The sequence below is a fragment of the Cherax quadricarinatus genome, chromosome 61, assembly GCF_038502225.1.
Source record: "Cherax quadricarinatus isolate ZL_2023a chromosome 61, ASM3850222v1, whole genome shotgun sequence".
Classification (NCBI taxonomy): Eukaryota; Metazoa; Arthropoda; class Malacostraca; order Decapoda; family Parastacidae; genus Cherax; species Cherax quadricarinatus.
The window spans coordinates 12,850,398-12,873,135 of record NC_091352.1 but is presented as its reverse complement, the minus strand read 5'-3'; the positions used below and the strand labels follow the sequence as shown (position 1 = coordinate 12,873,135).

The following is a 22,738-nucleotide window of genomic DNA, read 5'->3' as shown; positions in this document are numbered from 1 at the left end:
TCATATTTTTTAGTTTTCGTGAAATTGGCCAAATTGCAAATTTCTGACCACATTATTAGGTAGTTGAAATCGGTAAATGGGCAGTTTCTTGTACTCAGTCAATAGAAAAAATGGAGTTCTAAAGAAATAGCTATGAGTTTGGGCGACTGGAACAATGGAATTAGCCAAAAATAGGGCTCAAAGTGGGCGAAATCGCCGATTTGTAAACAACGCCGAGGTCGCTAACTTCGCGAGAGCATAATTCCATCAGTTTTCCATCAAATTTCGTTTTTTTGGTGTCATTACAATCGGGAAAAGATTCTCTATCATTTCATAGGAAAAAATAATTTTTTTTTTTAAATTTTGCGACACCAGGAGACACCTCAGGATTGGGGGTTGCGACAGTCAAAGGGTTAATCTGCAGTTTATGACTTGGTTGTAAATGTCACAATAGATTCAACATTCTCCATAAATTGCTTCTGGCTGTGGGCAGGAAACTTAAGTTTATATGAGCATTGACACTATAAGAAAAAAATTTTCAGATCACCGTACTCACGTGTATGAGCTTCCCCATGGTCTTGCACGCACTGAATCCACCGCAGAGTTCCTCCCTCTTGGAGATGACAAGGAAGTGGAGTACTTCTTTGCTTCAGATGCTTCTGCTATCATTGAACACACAAATAGAGTTATCTATCTTTTGGTAAGATATAATCATTGAGTATGTTTTAAAAAGACACAGGAGCAAACACTAGGACATATTTATAAGAAAGTGTTTTGGTCCTGGGACTGAAACATTTTCTAATAAATAGTGTTTCCTCAAGTGTCTTTTTAAACCAATTTGTCGGTATCAGTTATCAAGGTTTACCAATATTGAGTATCAGATGCTTCTGATGATGCTGAATATCTGCCATTGAAAAATTAAATAGAAGTATACTTTACTTTAAACAGAGAAAAATACTAGTGAATAATTTAAAAAATGCTCTATATACTACAGCATGTATGTTTATGTTCTCACCTCTTTGTGGTTACAGGGGTTGATTCCTAGATCATGTACTAGTGAATAATTAAAAAATTCTGTATATACAGCATGTGATGTGTAAATGTACTCACTCATATGTTGTTTCAGGGGTTAAGTCCTAGCTCTTGGTCCTACCCATCAACTTGCTACTTTGCAGATTCACTCCCTCTTAGTATGGGCTCTAATTGTGGCTGCTCTTAAAGCTGTGTTTGGAGCCTGCCTCTACCATTTCTTCATAAAGGCCATTCCACTTCCCAACCACCCTGAAACTGAAGAAATATTTCCTGATGTCCCTGTTGGTCATCTGTGTCTTTCTTTAACTTTTAGCTGTGGCCTCAAGTACCCTGTTTCTTTCCTCTCAGCCAACCTGTCCCTACCCACCCTTACAAATGTTCTGAATGTTTTGTGTATTATATCTTCCTTGGTTCTCATGTCCTGCAATATCATTAGATTCAGTTAAGTTAGTCTCTTCTCATAGCTCATACCCCTTAGCTCTGAACAACCCTTACTACATACTTCTGCATTACTTCCAGTTTCTTAACATGCTTTTTTAGGTGCAGGTTCCATACTAGTGCTGCATACTCCAAGATGGGCTTAATGTATATTGCATAATGTGCCAAGAATGTCTCTGTTGAGATTCCTGAAGGCTGCAAAGTTTTTCGGCTGATGTGAGCCTCTGGTGTTGTACAAGGCACTATATTAACCCCTAGTTCTTTCTTTTTGAGTGAAGTCTGCATCCTTTCTCCCCCTAGTCTAAACCCATTTCTTGTCTTCTTGCTTCTTCCCAATATTTATGATTTTGCATTGATTGGGATTGAATTCAAGCAACCATTTATCTGGCCACTCTTGCAATTTCTCGAGAAAAAGAATGTGCATCTTTCTTTCTTTCAACGCACCAGCCGTATCCCACTGAGGCGGGGTGGCCCAAAAAGAAAAACAGAAGTTTCTCGTTTTAAATTTAGTAATATATACAGGAGAAGGGGCTACTAACCCCTTGCTCCTGGCATTTTAGTCGCCTCTTACAACACGCATAGCTTACGGAGGAAGAATTCTGTTCCACTTCCCCATGGAGACAAGAGGAAATAAACAAGAACTAGAAAGAAAATAGAAGAAAACCCAGAGGAGTGTGTATATATATGCTTGTACATGTATTTGTAGCGTGACCTAAGTGTAAGTAGAAGTAGCAAGATGTACCTGAAATCTTGCATGTGTATGAGACAGAAAAAAAAGACACCAGCAATCCTACCATCATGTAAAACAATTATAGGTTTCCCTTTTACACTCACTTGGCAGGACAGTAGTACCTCCCTGGGCGGTTGCTGTCTACCAAGCTACTGCCTTATATATATATATATATATATATATATATATATATATATATATATATATATATATATATATATATATATATATATATATATATATATATATATTTTTTTTTTTTTTTTTTTTTTTTCAACAAGTCGGCCGTCTCCCACCGAGGCAGGGTGACCCAAAAAAGAAAGAAAATCCCCAAAAAGAAAATACTTTCATCATCATTCAACACTTTCACCACACTTGCACATTATCACTGTTTTTGCAGAGGTGCTCAGAATACAACAGTCTAGAAGCATACACATATAAAGATACACAACATATCCCTCCAAACTGCCAATATCCCAAACCCCTCCTTTAAAGTGCAGGCATTGTACTTCCCATTTCCAGGACTCAAGTCCGACTATATGAAAATAACCGGTTTCCCTGAATCCCTTCACTAAATATTACCCTGCTCACACTCCAACAGATCGTCAGGTCCCAAGTACCATTCGTCTCCATTCACTCCTATCTAACACGCTCACGCACGCTTGCTGGAAGTCCAAGCCCCTTGCCCACAAAACCTCCTTTACCCCCTCTCTCCAACCCTTTCGAGGATGACCCCTACCCCGCCTTCCTTCCCCTATAGATTTATATGCTTTCCATGTCATTCTACTTTGATCCATTCTCTCTAAATGACCAAACCACCTCAACAACCCCTCTTCTGCCCTCTGACTAATACTTTTATTAACTCCACACCTTCTCCTAATTTCCACACTCCGAATTTTCTGCATAATATTTACACCACACATTGCCTTTAAACAGGACATCTCCACTGCCTCCAACCGTCTCCTCGCTGCTGCATTTACCACCCAAGCTTCACACCCATATAAGAGTGTTGGTACTACTATACTTTCATACATTCCCTTCTTTGCCTCCATATATAACGTTTTTTGACTCCACATATACCTCAATGCACCACTCACCTTTTTTCCCTCATCAATTCTATGATTAACCTCATCCTTCATAAATCCATCCGCCGACACGTCAACTCCCAAGTATCTGAAAACACTCACTTCTTCCATACTCCTCCTCCCCAATTTGATATCCAATTTTTCTTTATCTAAATCATTTGACACCCTCATCACCTTACTCTTTTCTATGTTCACTTTCAACTTTCTACCTTTACACACATTCCCAAACTCATCCACTAACCTTTGCAATTTTTCTTTAGAATCTCCCATAAGCACAGTATCATCAGCAAAAAGTAACTGTGTCAATTCCCATTTTGAATTTGATTCCCCATAATTTAATCCCACCCCTCTCCCAAACACCCTAGCATTTACTTCCTTTACAACCCCATCTATAAATATATTAAACAACCATGGTGACATTACACATCCCTGTCTAAGACCTACTTTTACCGGGAAGTAGTCTCCCTCTCTTCTACACACCCTAACCTGAGCCTCACTATCCTCATAAAAACTCTTTACAGCATTTAATAACTTACCACCTATTCCATATACTTGCAACATCTGCCACATTGCTCCTCTATCCACTCTATCATATGCCTTTTCTAAATCCATAAATGCAATAAAAACTTCCCTATCTTTATCTAAATACTGTTCACATATATGCTTCAATGTAAACACCTGATCTACACATCCCCTACCCACTCTGAAACCTCCTTGCTCATCCGCAATCCTACATTCTGTCTTACCTCTAATTCTTTCAATTATAACCCTACCATACACTTTTCCTGGTATACTCAGTAAGCTTATTCCTCTATAATTTTTACAGTCTCTTTTGTCCCCTTTCCCTTTATATAAAGGGACTATACATGCTCTCCGCCAATCCCTAGGTACCTTCCCCTCTTTCATACATTTATTAAACAAAAGTACCAACCACTCCAACACTATATCCCCCCCTGCTTTTAACATTTCTGTCATGATCCCATCAGTTCCAGCTGCTTTACCCCCTTTCATTTTACGTAATGCCTCACGTACCTCCCCCACACTTACATTCTGCTCTTCTTCACTCCTAAAAGATGGTATACCTCCCTGACCAGTGCATGAAATTACTGCCTCTGTTTCTTCCTTAACATTTGAAAGTTCCTCAAAATATTCTCGCCATCTACCCAATACCTCCATCTCCCCATTTACTTTACTTTTTATTCTGTTAGTACTGTATTTTATACTTTAAGGTTTAGGATAAACACTGTGTGCAACACAAATAGTTGTTTATTTCCCATAAATTTGGCCAAAAAAAACGGTCGTAAGTCGAGTGGTCATAAGTCGGATGATGAAGTAAAGGGTGTGATAAAAGATAAAAAGTTAGCTTATGAGAGGTTTTTACAAAGCAGAAGTGTTATAAGAAAAGCAGAGTATATGGAGAGTAAAAGAAAGGTGAAGAGAGTGGTGAGAGAGTGCAAAAGGAGAGCAGATGATAGAGTGGGAGAGGCACTGTCAAGAAATTTTAATGAAAATAAGAAAAAATTTTGGAGTGAGTTAAACAAGTTAAGAAAGCGTAGGGAAAGTATGGATTTGTCAGTTAAAAACAGAGTAGGGGAGTTAGTAGATGGGGAGAGGGAGGTATTGGGTAGATGGCGAGAATATTTTGAGGAACTTTTAAATGTTGAGGAAGAAAGGGAGGCGGTAATTTCATGCACTGGTCAGGGAGGTATACCATCTTTTAGGAGTGAAGAAGAGCAGAATGTAAGTGTGGGGGAGGTACACGAGGCATTACGTAGAATGAAAGGGGGTAAAGCAGCTGGAACTGATGGGATCATGACAGAAATGTTAAAAGCAGGGGGGGATATAGTGTTGGAGTGGTTGGTACTTTTGTTTAATAAATGTATGAAAGAGGGGAAGGTACCTAGGGATTGGCGGAGAGCATGTATAGTCCCTTTATATAAAGGGAAAGGGGACAAAAGAGATTGTAAAAATTATAGAGGAATAAGTTTATTGAGTATACCAGGAAAAGTGTACGGTAGGGTTATAATTGAAAGAATTAGAGGTAAGACAGAATATAGGATTGAGGATGAGCAAGGAGGTTTCAGAGTGGGTAGGGGATGTGTAGATCAAGTGTTTACATTGAAGCATATATGTGAACAGTATTTAGATAAAGGTAGGGAAGTTTTTATTGCATTTATGGATTTAGAAAAGGCATATGATAGAGTGGATAGGGGAGCAATGTGGCAGATGTTGCAAGTATATGGAATAGATGGTAAGTTACTAAATGCTGTAAAGAGTTTTTATGAGGATAGTGAGGCTCAGGTTAGGGTCTGTAGAAGAGAGGGAGACTACTTCCCGGTAAAAGTAGGTCTTAGACAGGGATGTGTAATGTCACCATGGTTGTTTAATATATTTATAGATGGGGTTGTAAAAGAAGTAAATGCTAGGGTGTTTGGGAGAGGGGTGGGATTAAATTATGGGGAATCAGATTCAAAATGGGAATTGACACAGTTACTTTTTGCTGATGATACTGTGCTTATGGGAGATTCTAAAGAAAAATTGCAAAGGTTAGTGGATAAGTTTGGGAATGTGTGTAAAGGTAGAAAGTTGAAAGTGAACATAGAAAAGAGTAAGGTGATGAGGGTATCAAATGATTTAGATAAAGAAAAATTGGATATCAAATTGGGGAGGAGGAGTATGGAAGAAGTGAATGTTTTCAGATACTTGGGAGTTGACGTGTTGGCGGAGGGATTTATGAAGGATGAAGTTAATCATAGAATTGATGAGGGAAAAAAGGTGAGTGGTGCATTGGGGTATATGTGGAGTCCAAAAACATTATCTATGGAGGCAAAGAAGGGAATATATGAAAGTATAGCAGTACCAATACTCTTATATGGGTGTGAAGCTTGGATTGTGAATGCAGCAGCAAGAAGGTGGTTGGAGGCAGTGGAGATGTCCTGTCTAAGGGCAATGTGTGGTGTAAATATTATGCAGAAAATTCGGAGTGTGGAAATTAGAAGGTGTGGAGTTTATAAAAGTATTAGTCAGAGGGCATATAAATCTATAGGGGAAGGAAGGCGGGGTAGGGGTCGTCCTCGAAAGGGTTGGAAGGAAGGGGTAAAGAAGGTTTTGTGGGCGAGGGGCTTGGACTTCCAGCAGGCATGCATGAGTGTGTTCAATAGGAGTGAATGGAGACAAATGGTATTTGGGACCTGACAATCTGTTGGAGTGTGAGCAGGGTAATATTTAGTGAAGGGATTCAGGGAAACCGGTTATTTTTATATAGCCGGACTTGAGTCCTGGAAATGGTAAGTACAATGCCTGCACTCTAAAGGAGGGGTTCGGGATATTAGCAGTTTGGAGGGATATGTTGTGTATCTCTATATGTATGTATATGCTTCTAAACAGTTGTGTTCTGAGCACCTCTGCAAAAGCAGTGATTATGTGTGAGTGAGGTGAAAGTGTTGAATGATGATGAAAGTGTTTTCTTTTTGGGGATTTTCTTTCTTTTTGGGTCACCCTGCCTCGGTGGGAGACGGCCGACTTGTTAACCTGTAAACAGTCCAAACGTATATATACGCTTTTTCAACATTTGAAAGTATGTAAAAAAAGTAGATCTTCTTTTTCTTTTTTTACACTTGAAAACGTGTAAAAAACTTTGATCTATGTTTTTTTTTTTTTTGTTGTTATATTTGAAAATATGTAAAAAAAAACGTAGATCTACTTTTGGAGCACTACGCATATGAACGTAGATCTGCTTGGACCGTTTACGGGTTAAAAAAAAAATTATTTATTATGCATCATATGTTAAAGGAGGCTGATGAAAATGTCATGTTTAAGACAAATTATTATTATCATTATTATTATTATTAAATGTGTGGTGTGATATCGTGCAGAGAATTTGCAGTGAGGTCACCAAAAGTATAATTCAGAAGGCTGAGGAGGGGTTGTTAGGTGGTTTGGGAATGTAAATAGGATGGAGAGGGATACATTGACAAAGAAGGTATATAAATCTGGGGTGGAAGGTAGAAGGGGTAGCAGTCATCCCAGGAACAGTTGGAGGAGGGAGGGATAAAAAAGGCTTTTGAGTTTTAGGGGCTTGTGCATCTAGCAAGCTTATGTGAACATGTTTACAATTTGTAGATTTAGTACCAAAGTGATGCAATTCTTGTAAATGAAGGGGAACTGTTTATTAAGTACGTACTCATGTTATAGGATGATGATGTTGCTAGCGTTGATTCTGAAGGTATTCTGAAGATACACCGCCTCAAACGCTGTCTGGAAGACTCTCATGCCCGTGAGATTACAACCCTCAAGATGGAAATCCAACAGATCATGAAGGGCAACTTCTCATCATTCATGCAAAAGGAAATCTTCGAACAGCCTGAATCTGTGGTCAATACCATGAGAGGCCGTATCAACTTTGATAGTGAGACAGTGGTGTTAGGTGGCATTAAGGTATGCTTCTAGACCCTTAATTTTACTTTTGTAACAAACTTAAAAAAATATAAAGCAGTTCTACACATGTAAAAGGTTTACATTATATAAAGCTCATTTGCATAAATTTTAAATCAGTATTTCCTTTGTACATTTACAGCTCCATGTACTACACTATAATTATTTGTTAATTTACTTAAAAATTTGTTTTATACTTGAAGGTTTTTCAGGTATTTATTTCTATACTGCCATGTACAGTGCTCATTATTAAAGTACACTGTGTGGAAGGCACTCAACATAATTCAATGTCTAGACTAATACCCCACTCTGGTAGATTTGTTAATGAGACAAAAAATTATGCTGGCCTTGCAACTCAAAGTGGAATGTCTTAGGATCTCCTAAGGCTATTGCCTGCATCTCTTAGCCTTCTAACGTAGAGTCATGGACAGTTTCATGTCTGTGGTACCCTTGCACCTTGTGGTCCTGGCTATTGATGAATTAATATGGGCAGGAGTAAGTAGCTGACACAAGACAATTGCAAAGATCATTGGATTACATAAGGCAAGCCATCAAACAAAGGAAATAGAAACCACCAATATGTGTGTAAGCATCCAGTGAGGACATGGTTGTCAGTTCCTTAAGGGCACTGTTAATGACATGCCCACACCAAAAGCACATCTAAGGAAGCATCAAAAAATGTCCCCACTAAGGTTAGTTGTAATAATATAGAATTGCTTTGTTATCATTTTCCCAAATCTTTCATGCAGTATGGTGCAAGTTTTTTTTTATGCAAGACCTCTCTTTGCCAAACTGCAAAATCTGTGCTTCAGCTGCTTCTTGCCTGTGAGGTACCCTCCTTAAGTGATTCGCCAGGATATTCCCCAAGACTTGAGCCACGTTGAGGATCTTTGGGCTACAACAGAGAGAGATCTACTGGGGGAAGAGTATCAGCCCACTCCCATGGCTTTAGGATTCCATCCATAAATCATGGAGAATTTACCCCATAAAACCTTGATGAATGTGTTAATCGCTTTCTACACTGTTGATTGATATCCTAAAGATCATAATTGTGGTTTTAGAGGGGTGCCAGCATACTTTAATGACAAGCACTGTATCTTTGTTTCACTAGGAACACTTGAGTGAAATTCGCCGCTGCCGCCGACTTTTGCTGATTGCTTGCGGAACATCTTACCACTCCACCATTGCTACTCGTCAATTACTAGAAGAGCTAACTGAGCTTCCTGTCATGGTGGACTTGGCTTCAGATTTCTTGGACCGTAACACCCCTATCTTCAGAGATGATGTTTGCTTTTTTGTTTCTCAGTCTGGAGAAACTGCAGATACTCTGTTAGCTCTTAGGTACAGTATTGTTTTTATTGTGAATGAAGGCCACTTTTGCACAGATGTATTAAGTGCTTTGTATATCCAAACTTTACAGTATTAAGCAAACTTAAAAGAAATCTTAAAAAACATTGAACTACATATAAATTATGTTTGCTATTGCCCTTTCTGTTATTTTTCTGTACAATATTATCCCTTTTAATTTTTCTAGATTTTTTTTAGTGTTATATTTAGGATAAGCTATAGCAGGAAAAGAGGGACTACAGATGTATTAATTCAAGGATTATGTGGAGTAAAATAAAGATTGGATGTGAAAAGTGGGTTATAGTAAGCGTGTATGCACCTGGAGAAGAGAGAAGTGTAGAGGAGAGAGAGAGATTTTGGGAAATGTTGAGTGAATGCGTGGGGAGTTTTGAATCAAGTGTGAGAGTAATGGTGGTTGGGGATTTCAATGCTAAAGTGGGTAAAAATGTTATGGAGGGAGTAGTAGGTAAATTTGGGGTGCCAGGGGTAAATGTAAATGGGGAGCCTTTAATTGAGCTATGTGTAGAAAGAAATTTGGCAATAAGTAATACATATTTTATGAAAAAGAGGATAAATAAATATACAAGGTATGATGTAGCACGTAATGAAAGTAGTTTGTTAGATTATGTATTGGTGGATAAAAGGTTGATGGGTAGGCTCCAGGATGTACATGTTTATAGAGGGGCAACTGATATATCGGATCATTATTTAGTTGTAGCTACAGTTAGAGTAAGAGGTAGATGGGAAAAGAGGAAGGTGGCAACAACAAGTAAGAGGGAGGTGAAAATGTATAAACTAAGGGAGGAGGAAGTTCGGGTGAGATATAAGCGACTATTGGCAGAAAGGTGGGCTAGTGCAAAGATGAGTAGTGGGGGGGTTGAAGAGGGTTGGAATAGTTTTAAAAATGCAGTATTAGAATGTGGGGCAGAAGCTTGTGGTTATAGGAGGGTGGGGGCAGGAGGAAAGAGGAGTGATTGGTGGAATTATGAAGTAAAGGGTGTGATAAAAGAGAAAAAGGTAGCTTATGAGAGGTTTTTACAAAGCAGAAGTGTTATAAGAAGAGCAGAGTATATGGAGAGTAAAAGAAAGGTGAAGAGAGTGGTGAGAGAGTGCAAAAGGAGAGCAGATGATAGAGTGGGAGAGGCACTGTCAAGAAATTTTAATGAAAATAAGAAAAAATTTTGGAGTGAGTTAAACAAGTTAAGAAAGCCTAGGGAAAGTATGGATTTGTCAGTTAAAAACAGAGTAGGGGAGTTAGTAGATGGGAAGAGGGAGGTATTAGGTAGATGGCGAGAATATTTTGAGGAACTTTTAAATGTTGAGGAAGAAAGGGAGGCGGTAATTTCATGCACTGGCCAGGGAGGTATACCATCTTTTAGGAGTGAAGAAGAGCAGAATGTAAGTGTGGTGGAGGTACGTGAGGCATTACGTAGAATGAAAGGGGGTAAAGCAGCTGGAACTTATGGGATCATGACAGAAATGTTAAAAGCAGGGGGGATATAGTGTTGGAGTGGTTGGTACTTTTGTTTAATAAATGTATGAAAGAGGGGAAGGTCCCTAGGGATTGGGTCTTCTTCTATTTTCTTTCTAGTTCTTGTTCTTATTTATTTCCTCTTATCTCCATGGGGAAGTGGAACAGAATTCTTCCTCCGTAAGTCATGCGTGTTGTAAGAGGCAACTAAAATGCCGGGAGCAAGGGGCTAGTAACCCCTTCTCCTGTATAAATTACTAAATTTAAAAAGAGAAACTTTCTTTTTGGGCCACCCTGCCTTGGTGGGATATGGCCAGTTTGTTGAAAAAAAAAAAACTAGATATACTGTACCATATAAATAACCTTGTCAGAAGTATATATAGAACTCTATAGATATAGTATTGTATATTTTTTACTTTATCCATTAGCAAAAATGTTAATATAGCATTAGTTTGTATTTCTCTAAAAGTTCTTACTTTGGTTACCTGAGAGTTGTCAAAAGTTTTAACATTGGATTCACTGCCAGTTGATCAATATACTGCAAGGTTTTGCCAGGCTAGTTTGAGTTTTTTTTTTAGCATATCAGCCATTTTCTCCCAAGGTAGGATAACCCAAAAAAGGAAATATTTACCATCATTCATTCAGTAGTTGTTTTGCCAAAAGTACATGGATATTGCAGTTCAAATGACCTCTGAATTGCAGCATTCCCATCAGTGATTCAGAATGCAGGCACTGTACTTCCCACCTCCAGAGTTTTATTCTTTATTGTTACTATTAATTTTTTTCTAGGTATTGTAAGCAACGTGGAGCCCTTATTGTAGGGATCACAAACACTGTTGGTTCTTCTATCTGCCGGGAGTCTCACTGTGGTGTCCACATTAATGCAGGTCCAGAAATTGGTGTTGCTTCAACAAAGGCATACACTAGCCAAATGATCTCTCTAGTTATGTTTGCCCTAATGATTTCCGAAGACCGCATCTCTGCCCAGCCTCGCCGATCAGAGATTATCCAGGGTCTTCGCAAACTGCCAGAACAGATTAAAGAGGTGAATGAGAGCATAGAGTATCTTTTCAGTTATATAAAATTAGTTTGATTTTAAGAGATCCATGATTACTTTATCATACATGCAGCAATTAAATTTCTGTATTATCTGTTTTGTCTTTTATGCTGTACATGTTTTATCAAATTATTCTTTTTAAGTTTATATGCTGTACATACATTCTAATCCTTCTTCCTACAACTGGAGATCTAATTCAAGCATCTTTTACACATGTTCATTTCAGTATCTTTTGCTCTTCAAGGATGGGCATAAAGTTTCTTGATGGTAGTAACAGGCTGTTGAGTAAAGTAATTGGAGCTTTTTTTCCTTCCATGACAAACTTAATTGCCTCCCATTTCCCCAGGTGCTTTATGACTCTGATGGGTTTACCACTTCTCCTTGAATATAATAATAATAATAATCAGTATGGAAATCTCTCTTCTGGTACATTTTTGTCTTGTATGAATTCCTGTATCTTTTCCTTACATATATTCTTTTACTTTTTACCCTTCTTTCTTACCTCTTTACTTCAGCTTTTTATATCCATGCATCTTGCTTGAAAGCTCCTATTTTTTTTTATTTCTTTTAGAGCAGTAGATTATTCAGTGTAATAATTCCTTGTGTAATAATAAATTCAAGGCTCTACTGTACAGTATCATAATTTTTTAAATTTGTGAGCATGCTTTTCATCATCATATGATTTAAAAAAAAAATTTACATGAAATTGTGAAAACTTGTTTTACTGAAATATACTGTGTTTTAATGCTGTTTGTCTTGTGGCAGGTACTGACTTTGGATTCCAAGATCCAAGAGATTAGCAAGGAGGTATTTGAGAAAAAATCGTTGCTAGTGCTTGGTCGTGGCTACAACTATGCTACTTGCCTCGAAGGCGCACTGGTGAGTACTGTCATCTTTGAGACTGTCTCTCTATATTCTGCAAAATTGATGAAAGTGTGGTGATAGAAACAATTAACATTTTATGAGTAAAGTTTAACATCTCATTGTGGCAAACATGGGGTCACACAGATGCTAGATGTCAGGGTTTTCCCACATATCCTTGATGCTGGTGAGAGACTCCTGATCTTAAGAATCAAATTTGTCCATCCCTTCCTTAGATTGAACAGGATTGCCTCCTATTCCTGTGGTGCTGTATAATCCCTATGGGTGTATCACTTCCCCTAATTATACTACATTAATAATAATAATGATAATTATAATTATCCAAGATATAGATCATTAACCCTTTCAGGGTCCAAGGCCCAAATCTGAAGTGGTGCCCCAGTGTCCAAGAATTTTCAAAAAAAAAATTGTTATTTTTTTCTTATGAAATCGTAGAGAATCTTTTTGTGAAGGTAATAAAACAAAAAGTACGAAATTTGGTGGAAAATTGACGAAATTATGCTCTCGCGAATTTTGATGTGTCAGTGATATTTACGAATCGGCAATTTTGCCGACTTTGACTCCCATTTTAGGCCAATTACATTATTCCAATCAACCAAATTCTTAGCTATTTCACTAGTATTACTTCTATTCTATCGATTGAGCACAAGAAATCGCCAAGTCAACTGTTTCAACTACAAAATAAAGTGATCGGAAATTGTTAATTTGGCCAATTTAACACAAAGTTCAAAATATTCCAATTTCAAAATAGGCTCCAGAATAAACAATGTAGGTATTCCTGGAACTAAACTAACATTTCCTCTGTTCATTAGTTACATTTTGAGGCTTTACAAATAAATTCCATTTTGATTTTTTATTCACATAATGAATTTTTATTCACACCAAAAAATAGAAGATTTACTGTTATGCAATACTGTAATAATTGTATAAATATCATCACCATATTTGTGAATGTATATTAGACCCACCAGCTGACGTGTATTAGATGTGTGAGGTCGTTTGTTTACTCTTGAATATCGGCAAAAATTTAACATTTCCGCTACTTTGAGCTCAATTTCAAGCCATTTCCAGTGCTAAAACCAATCAAAATCATCTCTATTTCTGTAATATGTCTTCCATTCTATCAAATGAGACCAAGAAATCGCAAATACAACTATAAAAAACATACGAAAAAACACTGCAAAGTCGCTGTTTTAATCGAAAAATCATGATTTCAGTTTTTTTCTCTCATTATACACAGTGTGCTGCAGGATCTGTTTTATGTGGTGCACACATACCACATAGATGTATTCTCTCATATCTAGGCCCAAATGTACCACTCACAGTTTATCAGAGTGAGCTGAGCTCATGGCGTAGATCTACGGTTTGGACACTCACCGTAAAGCCGTAGATCTACGGGACGGACCCTGAAAGGGTTAATATGGTTAAGGAAATCTGATTAAGGATCAAGCATTTTGTAATTTTAGTAATGTGTACCTCAATACTCAAAATGTAATGATGATGTAGGTTCGCTGGTACTTCTGGCCCGGATCTTCTCCAGATGGCGACCCGGCAAAGATTCAAAATGTCGGCTAACCAGAGACCCTTTTATATAAATGTGCAATATTTTTTTCGCACAGAACTAAGGGGAGGTTTGAACCCATGACAAGCCAGTCCTAAAACAAGCAGGCCAGTGCATACCATGCTGGCCTAATAAGAGTCTTCCAACTAGGTGTATTTCTATACACATAAGGAAAGTTAGCATGGGCCCCACTGACCACAAATAGAAGTTTTTACAGATGAATCTCACACTAGTGGTTGTCATGGCACTTGTGGTACAGCTGTGGGACAAAGGTATAGTGTATTACAGGCATCATGTTTGAGATAATATGCAGTGTGAATATTATGCAAGAGAGTTCAGAGTGTAGGAATCAGAATACAGTGTGGGGTGGCCAAGGATGCACGTCAGAGATCTGAAAAGGTGTTGCTGAGGTGGTTTGGGCATCTAGAGAGGATAGAGAGGGATAGGATGTTGCAGAGGGTGTATAAGTCTGAGGTGCAAGGTAGGAGATGTAGAGGTCATCCCAGTAATGGTTGGAAGGAGGGGATAAAAGAAGCTTTTAAGTTTTAGGGATTCAAGGATCCAGCAGGCTTATGTGAATGTGTTAGTGAATGAAGACAAGTGTTTTTTTTTTATAGACATTCTTTTGGAGTATGACAAAAGCAATTTTTATGAAAGGATTCAGGACTTGAGTCCTGGAGGTGGGAAGGGCATTGCCTGCACTTTGCAGGAGGGGTGGGGATGTTTCACTCAAAGGGTAATCTGAATTATGTCAACACATTTCTAGCAAGACAGCTATTAAATGAATGAGTCCTGGAAATGGGAAGTACAATGCCTGCACTTTAAAGGAGGGGTTTTGGGATATTGGCAGTTTGGAGGGATATGTTGTGTATCTCTATACGTATATGCTTCTAAACTGTTATATTCTGAGCACCTCTGCAAAAGCAGTGATAATGTGTGAGTGTGGTGAAAGTGTTGAATGATGATGAAAGTATTTTCTTTTTGGGGATTTTCTTTCTTTTTTTGGGTCACCCTGCCTTTTGGGGTGATGGCTAATGAGGTAAAATAAAAAAAAATATATGTATATATATATATATATATATATATATATATATATATATATATATATATATATATATATATATATATTTCTTTTTCAACTGGCCACATCCCACCTAAAAAGAAAAACGAAAGTTTCTCTTTTTAAATTTAATAATTTATACAGGAGGAGGGGTTACTAGCCCCTTGCTCCCGGTATTTTAGTCGCCTCTTATGACACCTATGGCTTATGGAGGAAGAATTCTATTCCACTTCTCCATGGCGAATATATATATATATATATACAGTGGAACCCCGGTTTTCCTCTTAAATCCATTCCAGAAGGTTGGTCAAAAACCGATTTGTACGAAAACTGAAGTAATATTTCCCATAAGAAATAATGTAAATCTAATTAATATGTTCCAGACACCCAAAAATATTAGCAAAAAATACATTTTATAGAGAATAACTATAGTTTTACATACAGAAAACAATGAGAATTAAATATAAAGCACCTTTATTGAAGACTTTTGTTAGCATATGGAAGATGGCGAGGAGGGGAGAGGGAGGAGAGGTTATTTCTACCACAGTCACTACCACCATCACAATCACTACCACCCACTACCACCCTCTGCCACCATCACAACCACTACCACTCTCTACCACCATCACAATCACTACCACCATCAATACCAACCTCTACCACCATCACTACCACCATCACAACCACTTCCACCCTCTACCACCATCACTACCAACCTCTACCACCATCACTACCAGCCTCTACCACCATCACTACCAACCTCTACCACCATCACTACCAGCCTCTACCACCATCACTACCAACCTCTACCACCATTGCTACCACCCTCTACCACCATCGCTACCACCCTCTAACACCATCACTACCACCCTCTACCACTATCACTACCACTCTCTACCACCATCACTACCACCCTCTACCACCATCATTACCACCCTCTACCACCATCACTACCACCCTCTACGAGTCACAAAGGCAGACTGAGTCACGAACATATGAGCAGCCGTGTCCTGCAGGCAGGCGGACGTGTCTTGTATGGATGATTTCTGAGTGGATGTACGAAAACAGGGAAAATTTCGCTGAAAATAGTTGTCAAAAACTGAATTGTACAATAACCAGACCGAATGAAAACCAGTTTTCCACTGTACATATATATATATATATATATATACTATATATATATTTTATGAAAAAGAGGATAAATAAATATACAAGGTATGATGTAGCACGTAATGAAAGTAGTTTATTAGATTATGTATTGGTGGATAAAAGGTTGATGGGTAGGCTCCAGGATGTACATGTTTATAGAGGGGCAACTGATATATCGGATCATTATTTAGTTGTAGCTACAGTTAGAGTAAGAGGTAGATGGGAAAAGAGGAAGGTGGCAACAACAAGTAAGAGGGAAGTGAAAGTGTATAAACTAAGGGAGGAGGAAGTTCGGGTGAGATATAAGCGACTATTGGCAGAAAGGTGGGCTAGTGCAAAGATGAGTAGTGGGGGGGTTGAAGAGGGTTGGAATAGTTTTAAAAATGCAGTATTAGAATGTGGGGCAGAAGTTTGTGGTTATAGGAGGGTGGGGGCAGGAGGAAAGAGGAGTGATTGGTGGAATGATGAAGTAAAGGGTGTGATAAAAGAGAAAAAGGTAGCTTATGAGAGGTTTTTACAAAGCAGAAGTGTTATAAGAAGAGCAGAGTATATGGAGAGTAAAAGAAAGGTAAAGAGAGTGGTGAGAGAGTGCAAAAGGAGAGCAGATGATAGAGTGGGAGAGGCACTGTCAAGAAATTTTAATGAAAATAAGAAAAAATTTTGGAGTGAGTTAAACAAGTTAAGAAAGCCTAGGGAAAATATGGATTTGTCAGTTAAAAACAGAGTAGGGGAGTTAGTAGATGGGGAGATGGAGGTATTGGGTAGATGGCGAGAATATTTTGAGGAACTTTTAAATGTTAAGGAAGAAAGGGAGGCAGTAATTTCATGCACTGGTCAGGGAGGTATACCATCTTTTAGGAGTGAAGAAGAGCAGAATGTAAGTGTGGGGGAGGTACGTGAGGCATTACGTAAAATGAAAGGGGGTAAAGCAGCTGGAACTGATGGGATCATGACAGAAATGTTAAAAGCAGGGGGGGATATAGTGTTGGAGTGGTTGGTACTTTTGTTTAATAAATGTATGAAAGAGGGGAAGGTACCTAGGGATTGGCAGAGAGCATGTATAGTCCCTTTATATAAAGGGAAAGGGGACAAAAGAGACTGTAAAAATTATAGAGGAATAAGCTTACTGAGTATACCAGGAAAAGTGTACGGTAGGGTTATAATTGAAAGAATTAGAGGTAAGACAGAATGTAGGATTGCGGATGAGCAAGGAGGTTTTAGAGTGGGTAGGGGATGTGTAGATCAGGTGTTTACATTGAAGCATATATGTGAACAGTATTTAGATAAAGATAGGGAAGTTTTTATTGCATTTATGGATTTAGAAAAGGCATATGATAGAGTGGATAGAGGAGCAATGTGACAGATGTTGCAAGTATATGGAATAGGTGGTAAGTTATTAAATGCTGTAAAGAGTTTTTATGAGGATAGTGAGGCTCAGGTTAGGGTGTGTAGAAGAGAGGGAGACTACTTCCCGGTAAAAGTAGGTCTTAGACAGGGATGTGTAATGTCACCATGGTTGTTTAATATATTTATAGATGGGGTTGTAAAGGAAGTAAATGCTAGGGTGTTTGGGAGACGGGTGGGATTAAATTATGGGGAATCAAATTCAAAATGGGAATTGACACAGTTACTTTTTGCTGATGATACTGTGCTTATGGGAGATTCTAAAGAAAAATTGCAAAGGTTAGTGGATGAGTTTGGGAATGTGTGTAAAGGTAGAAAGTTGAAAGTGAACATAGAAAAGAGTAAGGTGATGAGGGTGTCAAATGATTTAGATAAAGAAAAATTGGATATCAAATTGGGGAGGAGGAGTATGGAAGAAGTGAATGTTTTCAGATACTTGGGAGTTGACGTGTCGGCGGATGGATTTATGAAGGATGAGGTTAATCATAGAATTGATGAGGGAAAAAAGGTGAGTGGTGCGTTGAGGTATATGTGGAGTCAAAAAACGTTATCTATGGAGGCAAAGAAGGGAATGTATGAAAGTATAGTAGTACCAACACTCTTATATGGGTGTGAAGCTTGGGTGGTAAATGCAGCAGCGAGGAGACGGTTGGAGGCAGCGGAGATGTCCTGTTTAAGGGCAATGTGTGGTGTAAATATTATGCAGAAAATTCGGAGTGTGGAAATTAGGAGAAGGTGTGGAGTTAATAAAAGTATTAGTCAGAGGGCAGAAGAGGGGTTGTTGAGGTGGTTTGGTCATTTAGAGAGAATGGATCACAGTAGAATGACATGGAAAGCATATAAATCTATAGGGGAAGGAAGGCGGGGTAGGGGTCGTCCTCGAAAGGGTTGGAGAGAGGGGGTAAAGGAGGTTTTGTGGGTAAGGGGCTTGGACTTCCAGCAAGCGTGCGTGAGCGTGTTAGATAGGAGTGAATGGAGACGAATGGTACTTGGGACCTGACGATCTGTTGGAGTGTGAGCAGGGTAATATTTAGTGAAGGGATTCAGGGAAACCGGTTATTTTCATATAGTCGGACTTGAGTCCTGGAAATGGGAAGTACAATGCCTGCACTTTAAAGGAGGGGTTTGGGATATTGGCAGTTTGGAGGGATATGTTGTGTATCTTTATATGTTTATGCTTCTAGACTGTTGTATTCTGAGCACCTCTGCAAAAACAGTGATAATGTGCGAGTGTGGTGAAAGTGTTGAATGATGATGAAAGTATTTTCTTTTTGGGGATTTTCTTTCTTTTTTGGGTCACCCTGCCTCGGTGGGAGACGGCCGACTTGTTTAAAAAAAAAAAAAAAAAAAAAAAAAAATATACTATATGGATATATCGGATCATTATTTAGTTGTAGCTACAGTTAGAGTAAGAGGTAAACGGGACAAAAGGAATATGGCAACAGCAAGTAAGAGAGAGGTGAAAGTGTATAAACTAAGGGAGGAGGAAGTTAGGGTGAGATATAAGCAACTGTTGGCTAGTGCAAGTATGGGTAGTGGCAGGGTTGAAGAGGGATGGGATAGTTTTAAAATTGCAGTATTAGAATGTGGGGCAGAAGTTTGTGGTTATAGGAGGGTGGGTGCAGGAGGAAAGAGGAGTGATTGGTGGAATGATGAAGTAAAGGGTGTGATAAAAGAGAAAAAGGTAGCTTATGAGATACTTTTACAAAGCAGAAGTGATATAAGAAGGGCAGAGTATATGGAGAGTAAAATAAAGGTGAAGAGAGTGCAAAAGGAGACCAAATGATAGAGTGGGAGAGGCATTGTCAAAAAATTTTGCTGAAAATAAGAAAAAAATTTTGGAATGAGTTAAACAAGTTAAGAAAGCCTAGAGAACAAATGGATTTGTCAGTTAAAAACAGAGTAGGAGAGTTAGTAGATGGGGAGCTGGAGGTATTGGGTAGATGGCGGGAATATTTTGAGGAGGGAGGCGGTAATTTCATGCACTGGTCAGGGAGGTATAACATCTTTTAGGAGTGAAGAAGAGCAGGATGTGAGTGTGGGGGAGGTGCGTGAGGCATTACATAGAATAAAAGGGGGTAAAGCAGCTGGAACTGACAGGATCATGACAGAAATGCTAAAAGCAGGGGGGATATTGTGTTGGAGTGGTTGGTGTTTTTGTTTAATAAGTATATGAAAGAGGGGAAGGTACCTAGGGATTGGCAGAGAGCATGCATAGTTCCTTTATATAAAGGGAAGGGGGACAAAAGAGATTGTAAAAATTATATGGTAATAAGTTTACTGAGTATACCAGGTAAAATGTATGGTAGGTTGATTATTTAAAGAATTAGAGGTAAGACAAAGAGTAGGACTGCAGATGAGCAAGGAGGCTTTAGAGTGGGTGGGGGATATGTAGATCAAGCGAACAGTATTTAGATAAAGGTAGGGAAGTTTTCATTGCATTTATGGATTTGGAAAAGGCATATGATAGAGTGGATAGGGAAACTATGTGGCAGATGTTGCAAGTGTATGGAATAGGTAGTAAGCTACTAAATGCTGTAAGGAGTTTTTATGAGGATAGTGAGGCTAAGGTTAGGGTGTGCAGGAGAGAGGGAGATTACTGTACTTCCCAGTAAAAGTAGATCTTAGACAGGGATGTATAATGTCACCATTGTTGTTTGTTTAATATATGTTTAGATGGGGTTGTAAAAGAAGTAAATGCTGGGGTGTTGGGGAGAGGGGTGGGATTAAATTACGGGAAATCAAATACAAAATGGGAGTTGACACAGTTACTTTTTGCTGATGATACTGTGCTTTGGGGAGATTCTAAGGAAAAGTTGCAAAGGTTAGTGGATGAGTTTCAGAGGATTTGTAAATGTAGAAAGTTGAAAGTGAACGTGGATAAGAGTGAGGTGATGAGGGGGGTCAAACGATTTAGATAAAGAAAAATTGGATATCGCATTGGAGAGAGGGAGTATGGAAGAAGTGAATGTTTTCAGATATTTGGGAGATGACTTGTCAGCAGATGGGTTTATGAAGGATGAAGTTAACCATTGAAATGATGAAGAAAAAAAGGTGAATGGTGCATTGAGGTATCTGTGGAGACAAAAAACAGTTATCCAAGGTGGCAAAGAAGGAAATGTCGTGATGTCTTGTCAAAGGGCAATGTGTGGTGTAAATATTATGCAGATAATTAGGAGTGTGGAAATTAGGAAGAGTTGTGGAGTTACTAAAAGTATTAGTCATAGGGCTGAAAAGGGGTTGTTGAGGTGGTTTGGTCATTTAGAGAGAATGGATCAAAGTAGAATGACATGGAGAGCGTATAAATCTGTAGGGGAAGGAAGGCGGGGTAGGGGTCATCCTCGATAAGGTTGGAGGGAGGGGGTAAAGGAGGTTTTGTGGGCGAGGGGCTTGAACTTCCAGCAAGCATGCATGAACGTGTTAGGAGTGAATGGAGACAAATGGTATTTGAGACCTGATGAGCTGTTGGAGTGTGAGCAGGGTAATATTTAGTGAATGGATTCAGGGAAACTGGTTATTTTTATATATCTGGACTTGAGTACTGGAAATGGGAAGTACAATGCCTGCACTTTAAAGGAGGGGTTTGGGATATTGGCAGTTTGGAGGGATATGTTGTGTACCTTTATATGTATATGCTTCTAAACTCTTGTGTTCTGGGCACCTCTGCAAAAACTGATTATGTATGAGTGAGGTGAAAGTGTTGAATGATGATGAAAATATTTTCTTTTTGGGGATTTTCTTTCTTTTTGGGTCACTCTGCCTCGGTGGGAGACGGCCAACTTGTTAAAAAATATATATATACATAGATGTATATAATATTATTTATTTATTTATTTATTTTGCATGTTTGTATAAAAGGATTTTATAGTTGGTTTACATTTTGAGTATCAAGACACATTGTAAAATATTACAGTGTGCAGTGTTCCTACATGTTTTTCCCCTTACCTATGTCGATGGTAAAGTTTTGCAAATAAAACACTGTCCTAATCTGAATCGTATATTATAACACTATACTGTATATTATGTAATTTGGAAAAAAACTGAATAAACCACCAAAATGACTAACTTTTTCCATGAAGATTCATTTTGCATTGTGTTTAGAATTATGTAGGAAGTAGAAAAATGTATAATTGTGATCAGAAGAGGAACAAGGAGCAAGTTATCCAGTATACATGTAATAATAATCTTGTAGTATTTGGTATTAAAACAGGAGGGTCAGATCATTCAAACACCATTGATAAACTGATATTTTGAAATGGTGTACATGTTTAAGGAAGCCAGTTACATTTAATTGGCATGCAGGAATAATAACTGTTAGTATAACTCGTGGTAGTACAGCAAATAAAAAAGAATATGCTGAAATATGACCATTAATGCTGAATTGTTTTGACTAATCATAACACAATTAATGTGCATAAATTCTAGATAGCATACTGTATTATCAAAAAGCATTGTTTAAAATATTTCAATATCACCTTCTTGTTAAATAATTTTAAGGAATGGTCAAATGCTTGGTTATGGGGACCTAGATAAGCCATATGGTTTTCTGTTCTCAGATGTACAAATTCAAAAGTTTCTTACAAGCAGTCATGGTGTGTATAGAGCACTCATTCTTTAAAATACTTTACAGAAAATCAAGGAAATCACATACATGCATAGTGAAGGAATCATGGCTGGTGAGCTGAAGCATGGACCCCTTGCTCTTGTTGACAAAGGCATGCCTATTGTTATGATCTGCACACGAGACAATGTCTTTTTGGTAAGTTTAAGGAAACCACATATTGAATTCATTGTTTTTCTATCTGTATATACTGTAATCAAGCTTGCAGAACTGATCATGTGATTTTAATGTTATATTTTTCCAATAAACTTTACTTCTATCTTTGGGCATTTTATTTTTGTTTTGGTATTTGTTACAAGCTTCTTGCAAGATTCTACAATTTTAAACTGTTTTAATTTCTTAATAGAATATTAGAATTGGATACGTATATACATGGTACATAATTGTTTGTTGAGGAATAACATCTTATAGTAGTGAGGAAGAACCAGTTGTGAGTATGGGGGAAGTGCATGGGGCAGTGAGCAGAATGAAAGGGGGCAAAACAGCTG

The 22,738-nt window shown here is 38.2% G+C and overlaps 1 protein-coding gene across 4 annotated transcripts in view; it reads left to right on the top strand.

Annotated features, from left to right (window-relative positions):
• Window positions 1-22,738, top strand: part of LOC128699340 (glutamine--fructose-6-phosphate aminotransferase [isomerizing] 2) — a 110,644-nt gene that overhangs the window by 80,993 nt on the left and 6,913 nt on the right. For all 4 annotated transcript variants that reach the window (XM_070098231.1, XM_053791992.2, XM_053791991.2 and 1 more), the window contains 6 exons: window positions 522-679; window positions 7,459-7,701; window positions 8,810-9,039; window positions 11,306-11,561; window positions 12,339-12,452; window positions 22,260-22,388. In XM_070098231.1, coding sequence (XP_069954332.1) covers window positions 522-679; window positions 7,459-7,701; window positions 8,810-9,039; window positions 11,306-11,561; window positions 12,339-12,452; window positions 22,260-22,388 — 1,130 coding nt within the window. The remainder of the gene's footprint in view (window positions 1-521; window positions 680-7,458; window positions 7,702-8,809; window positions 9,040-11,305; window positions 11,562-12,338; window positions 12,453-22,259; window positions 22,389-22,738) is intronic.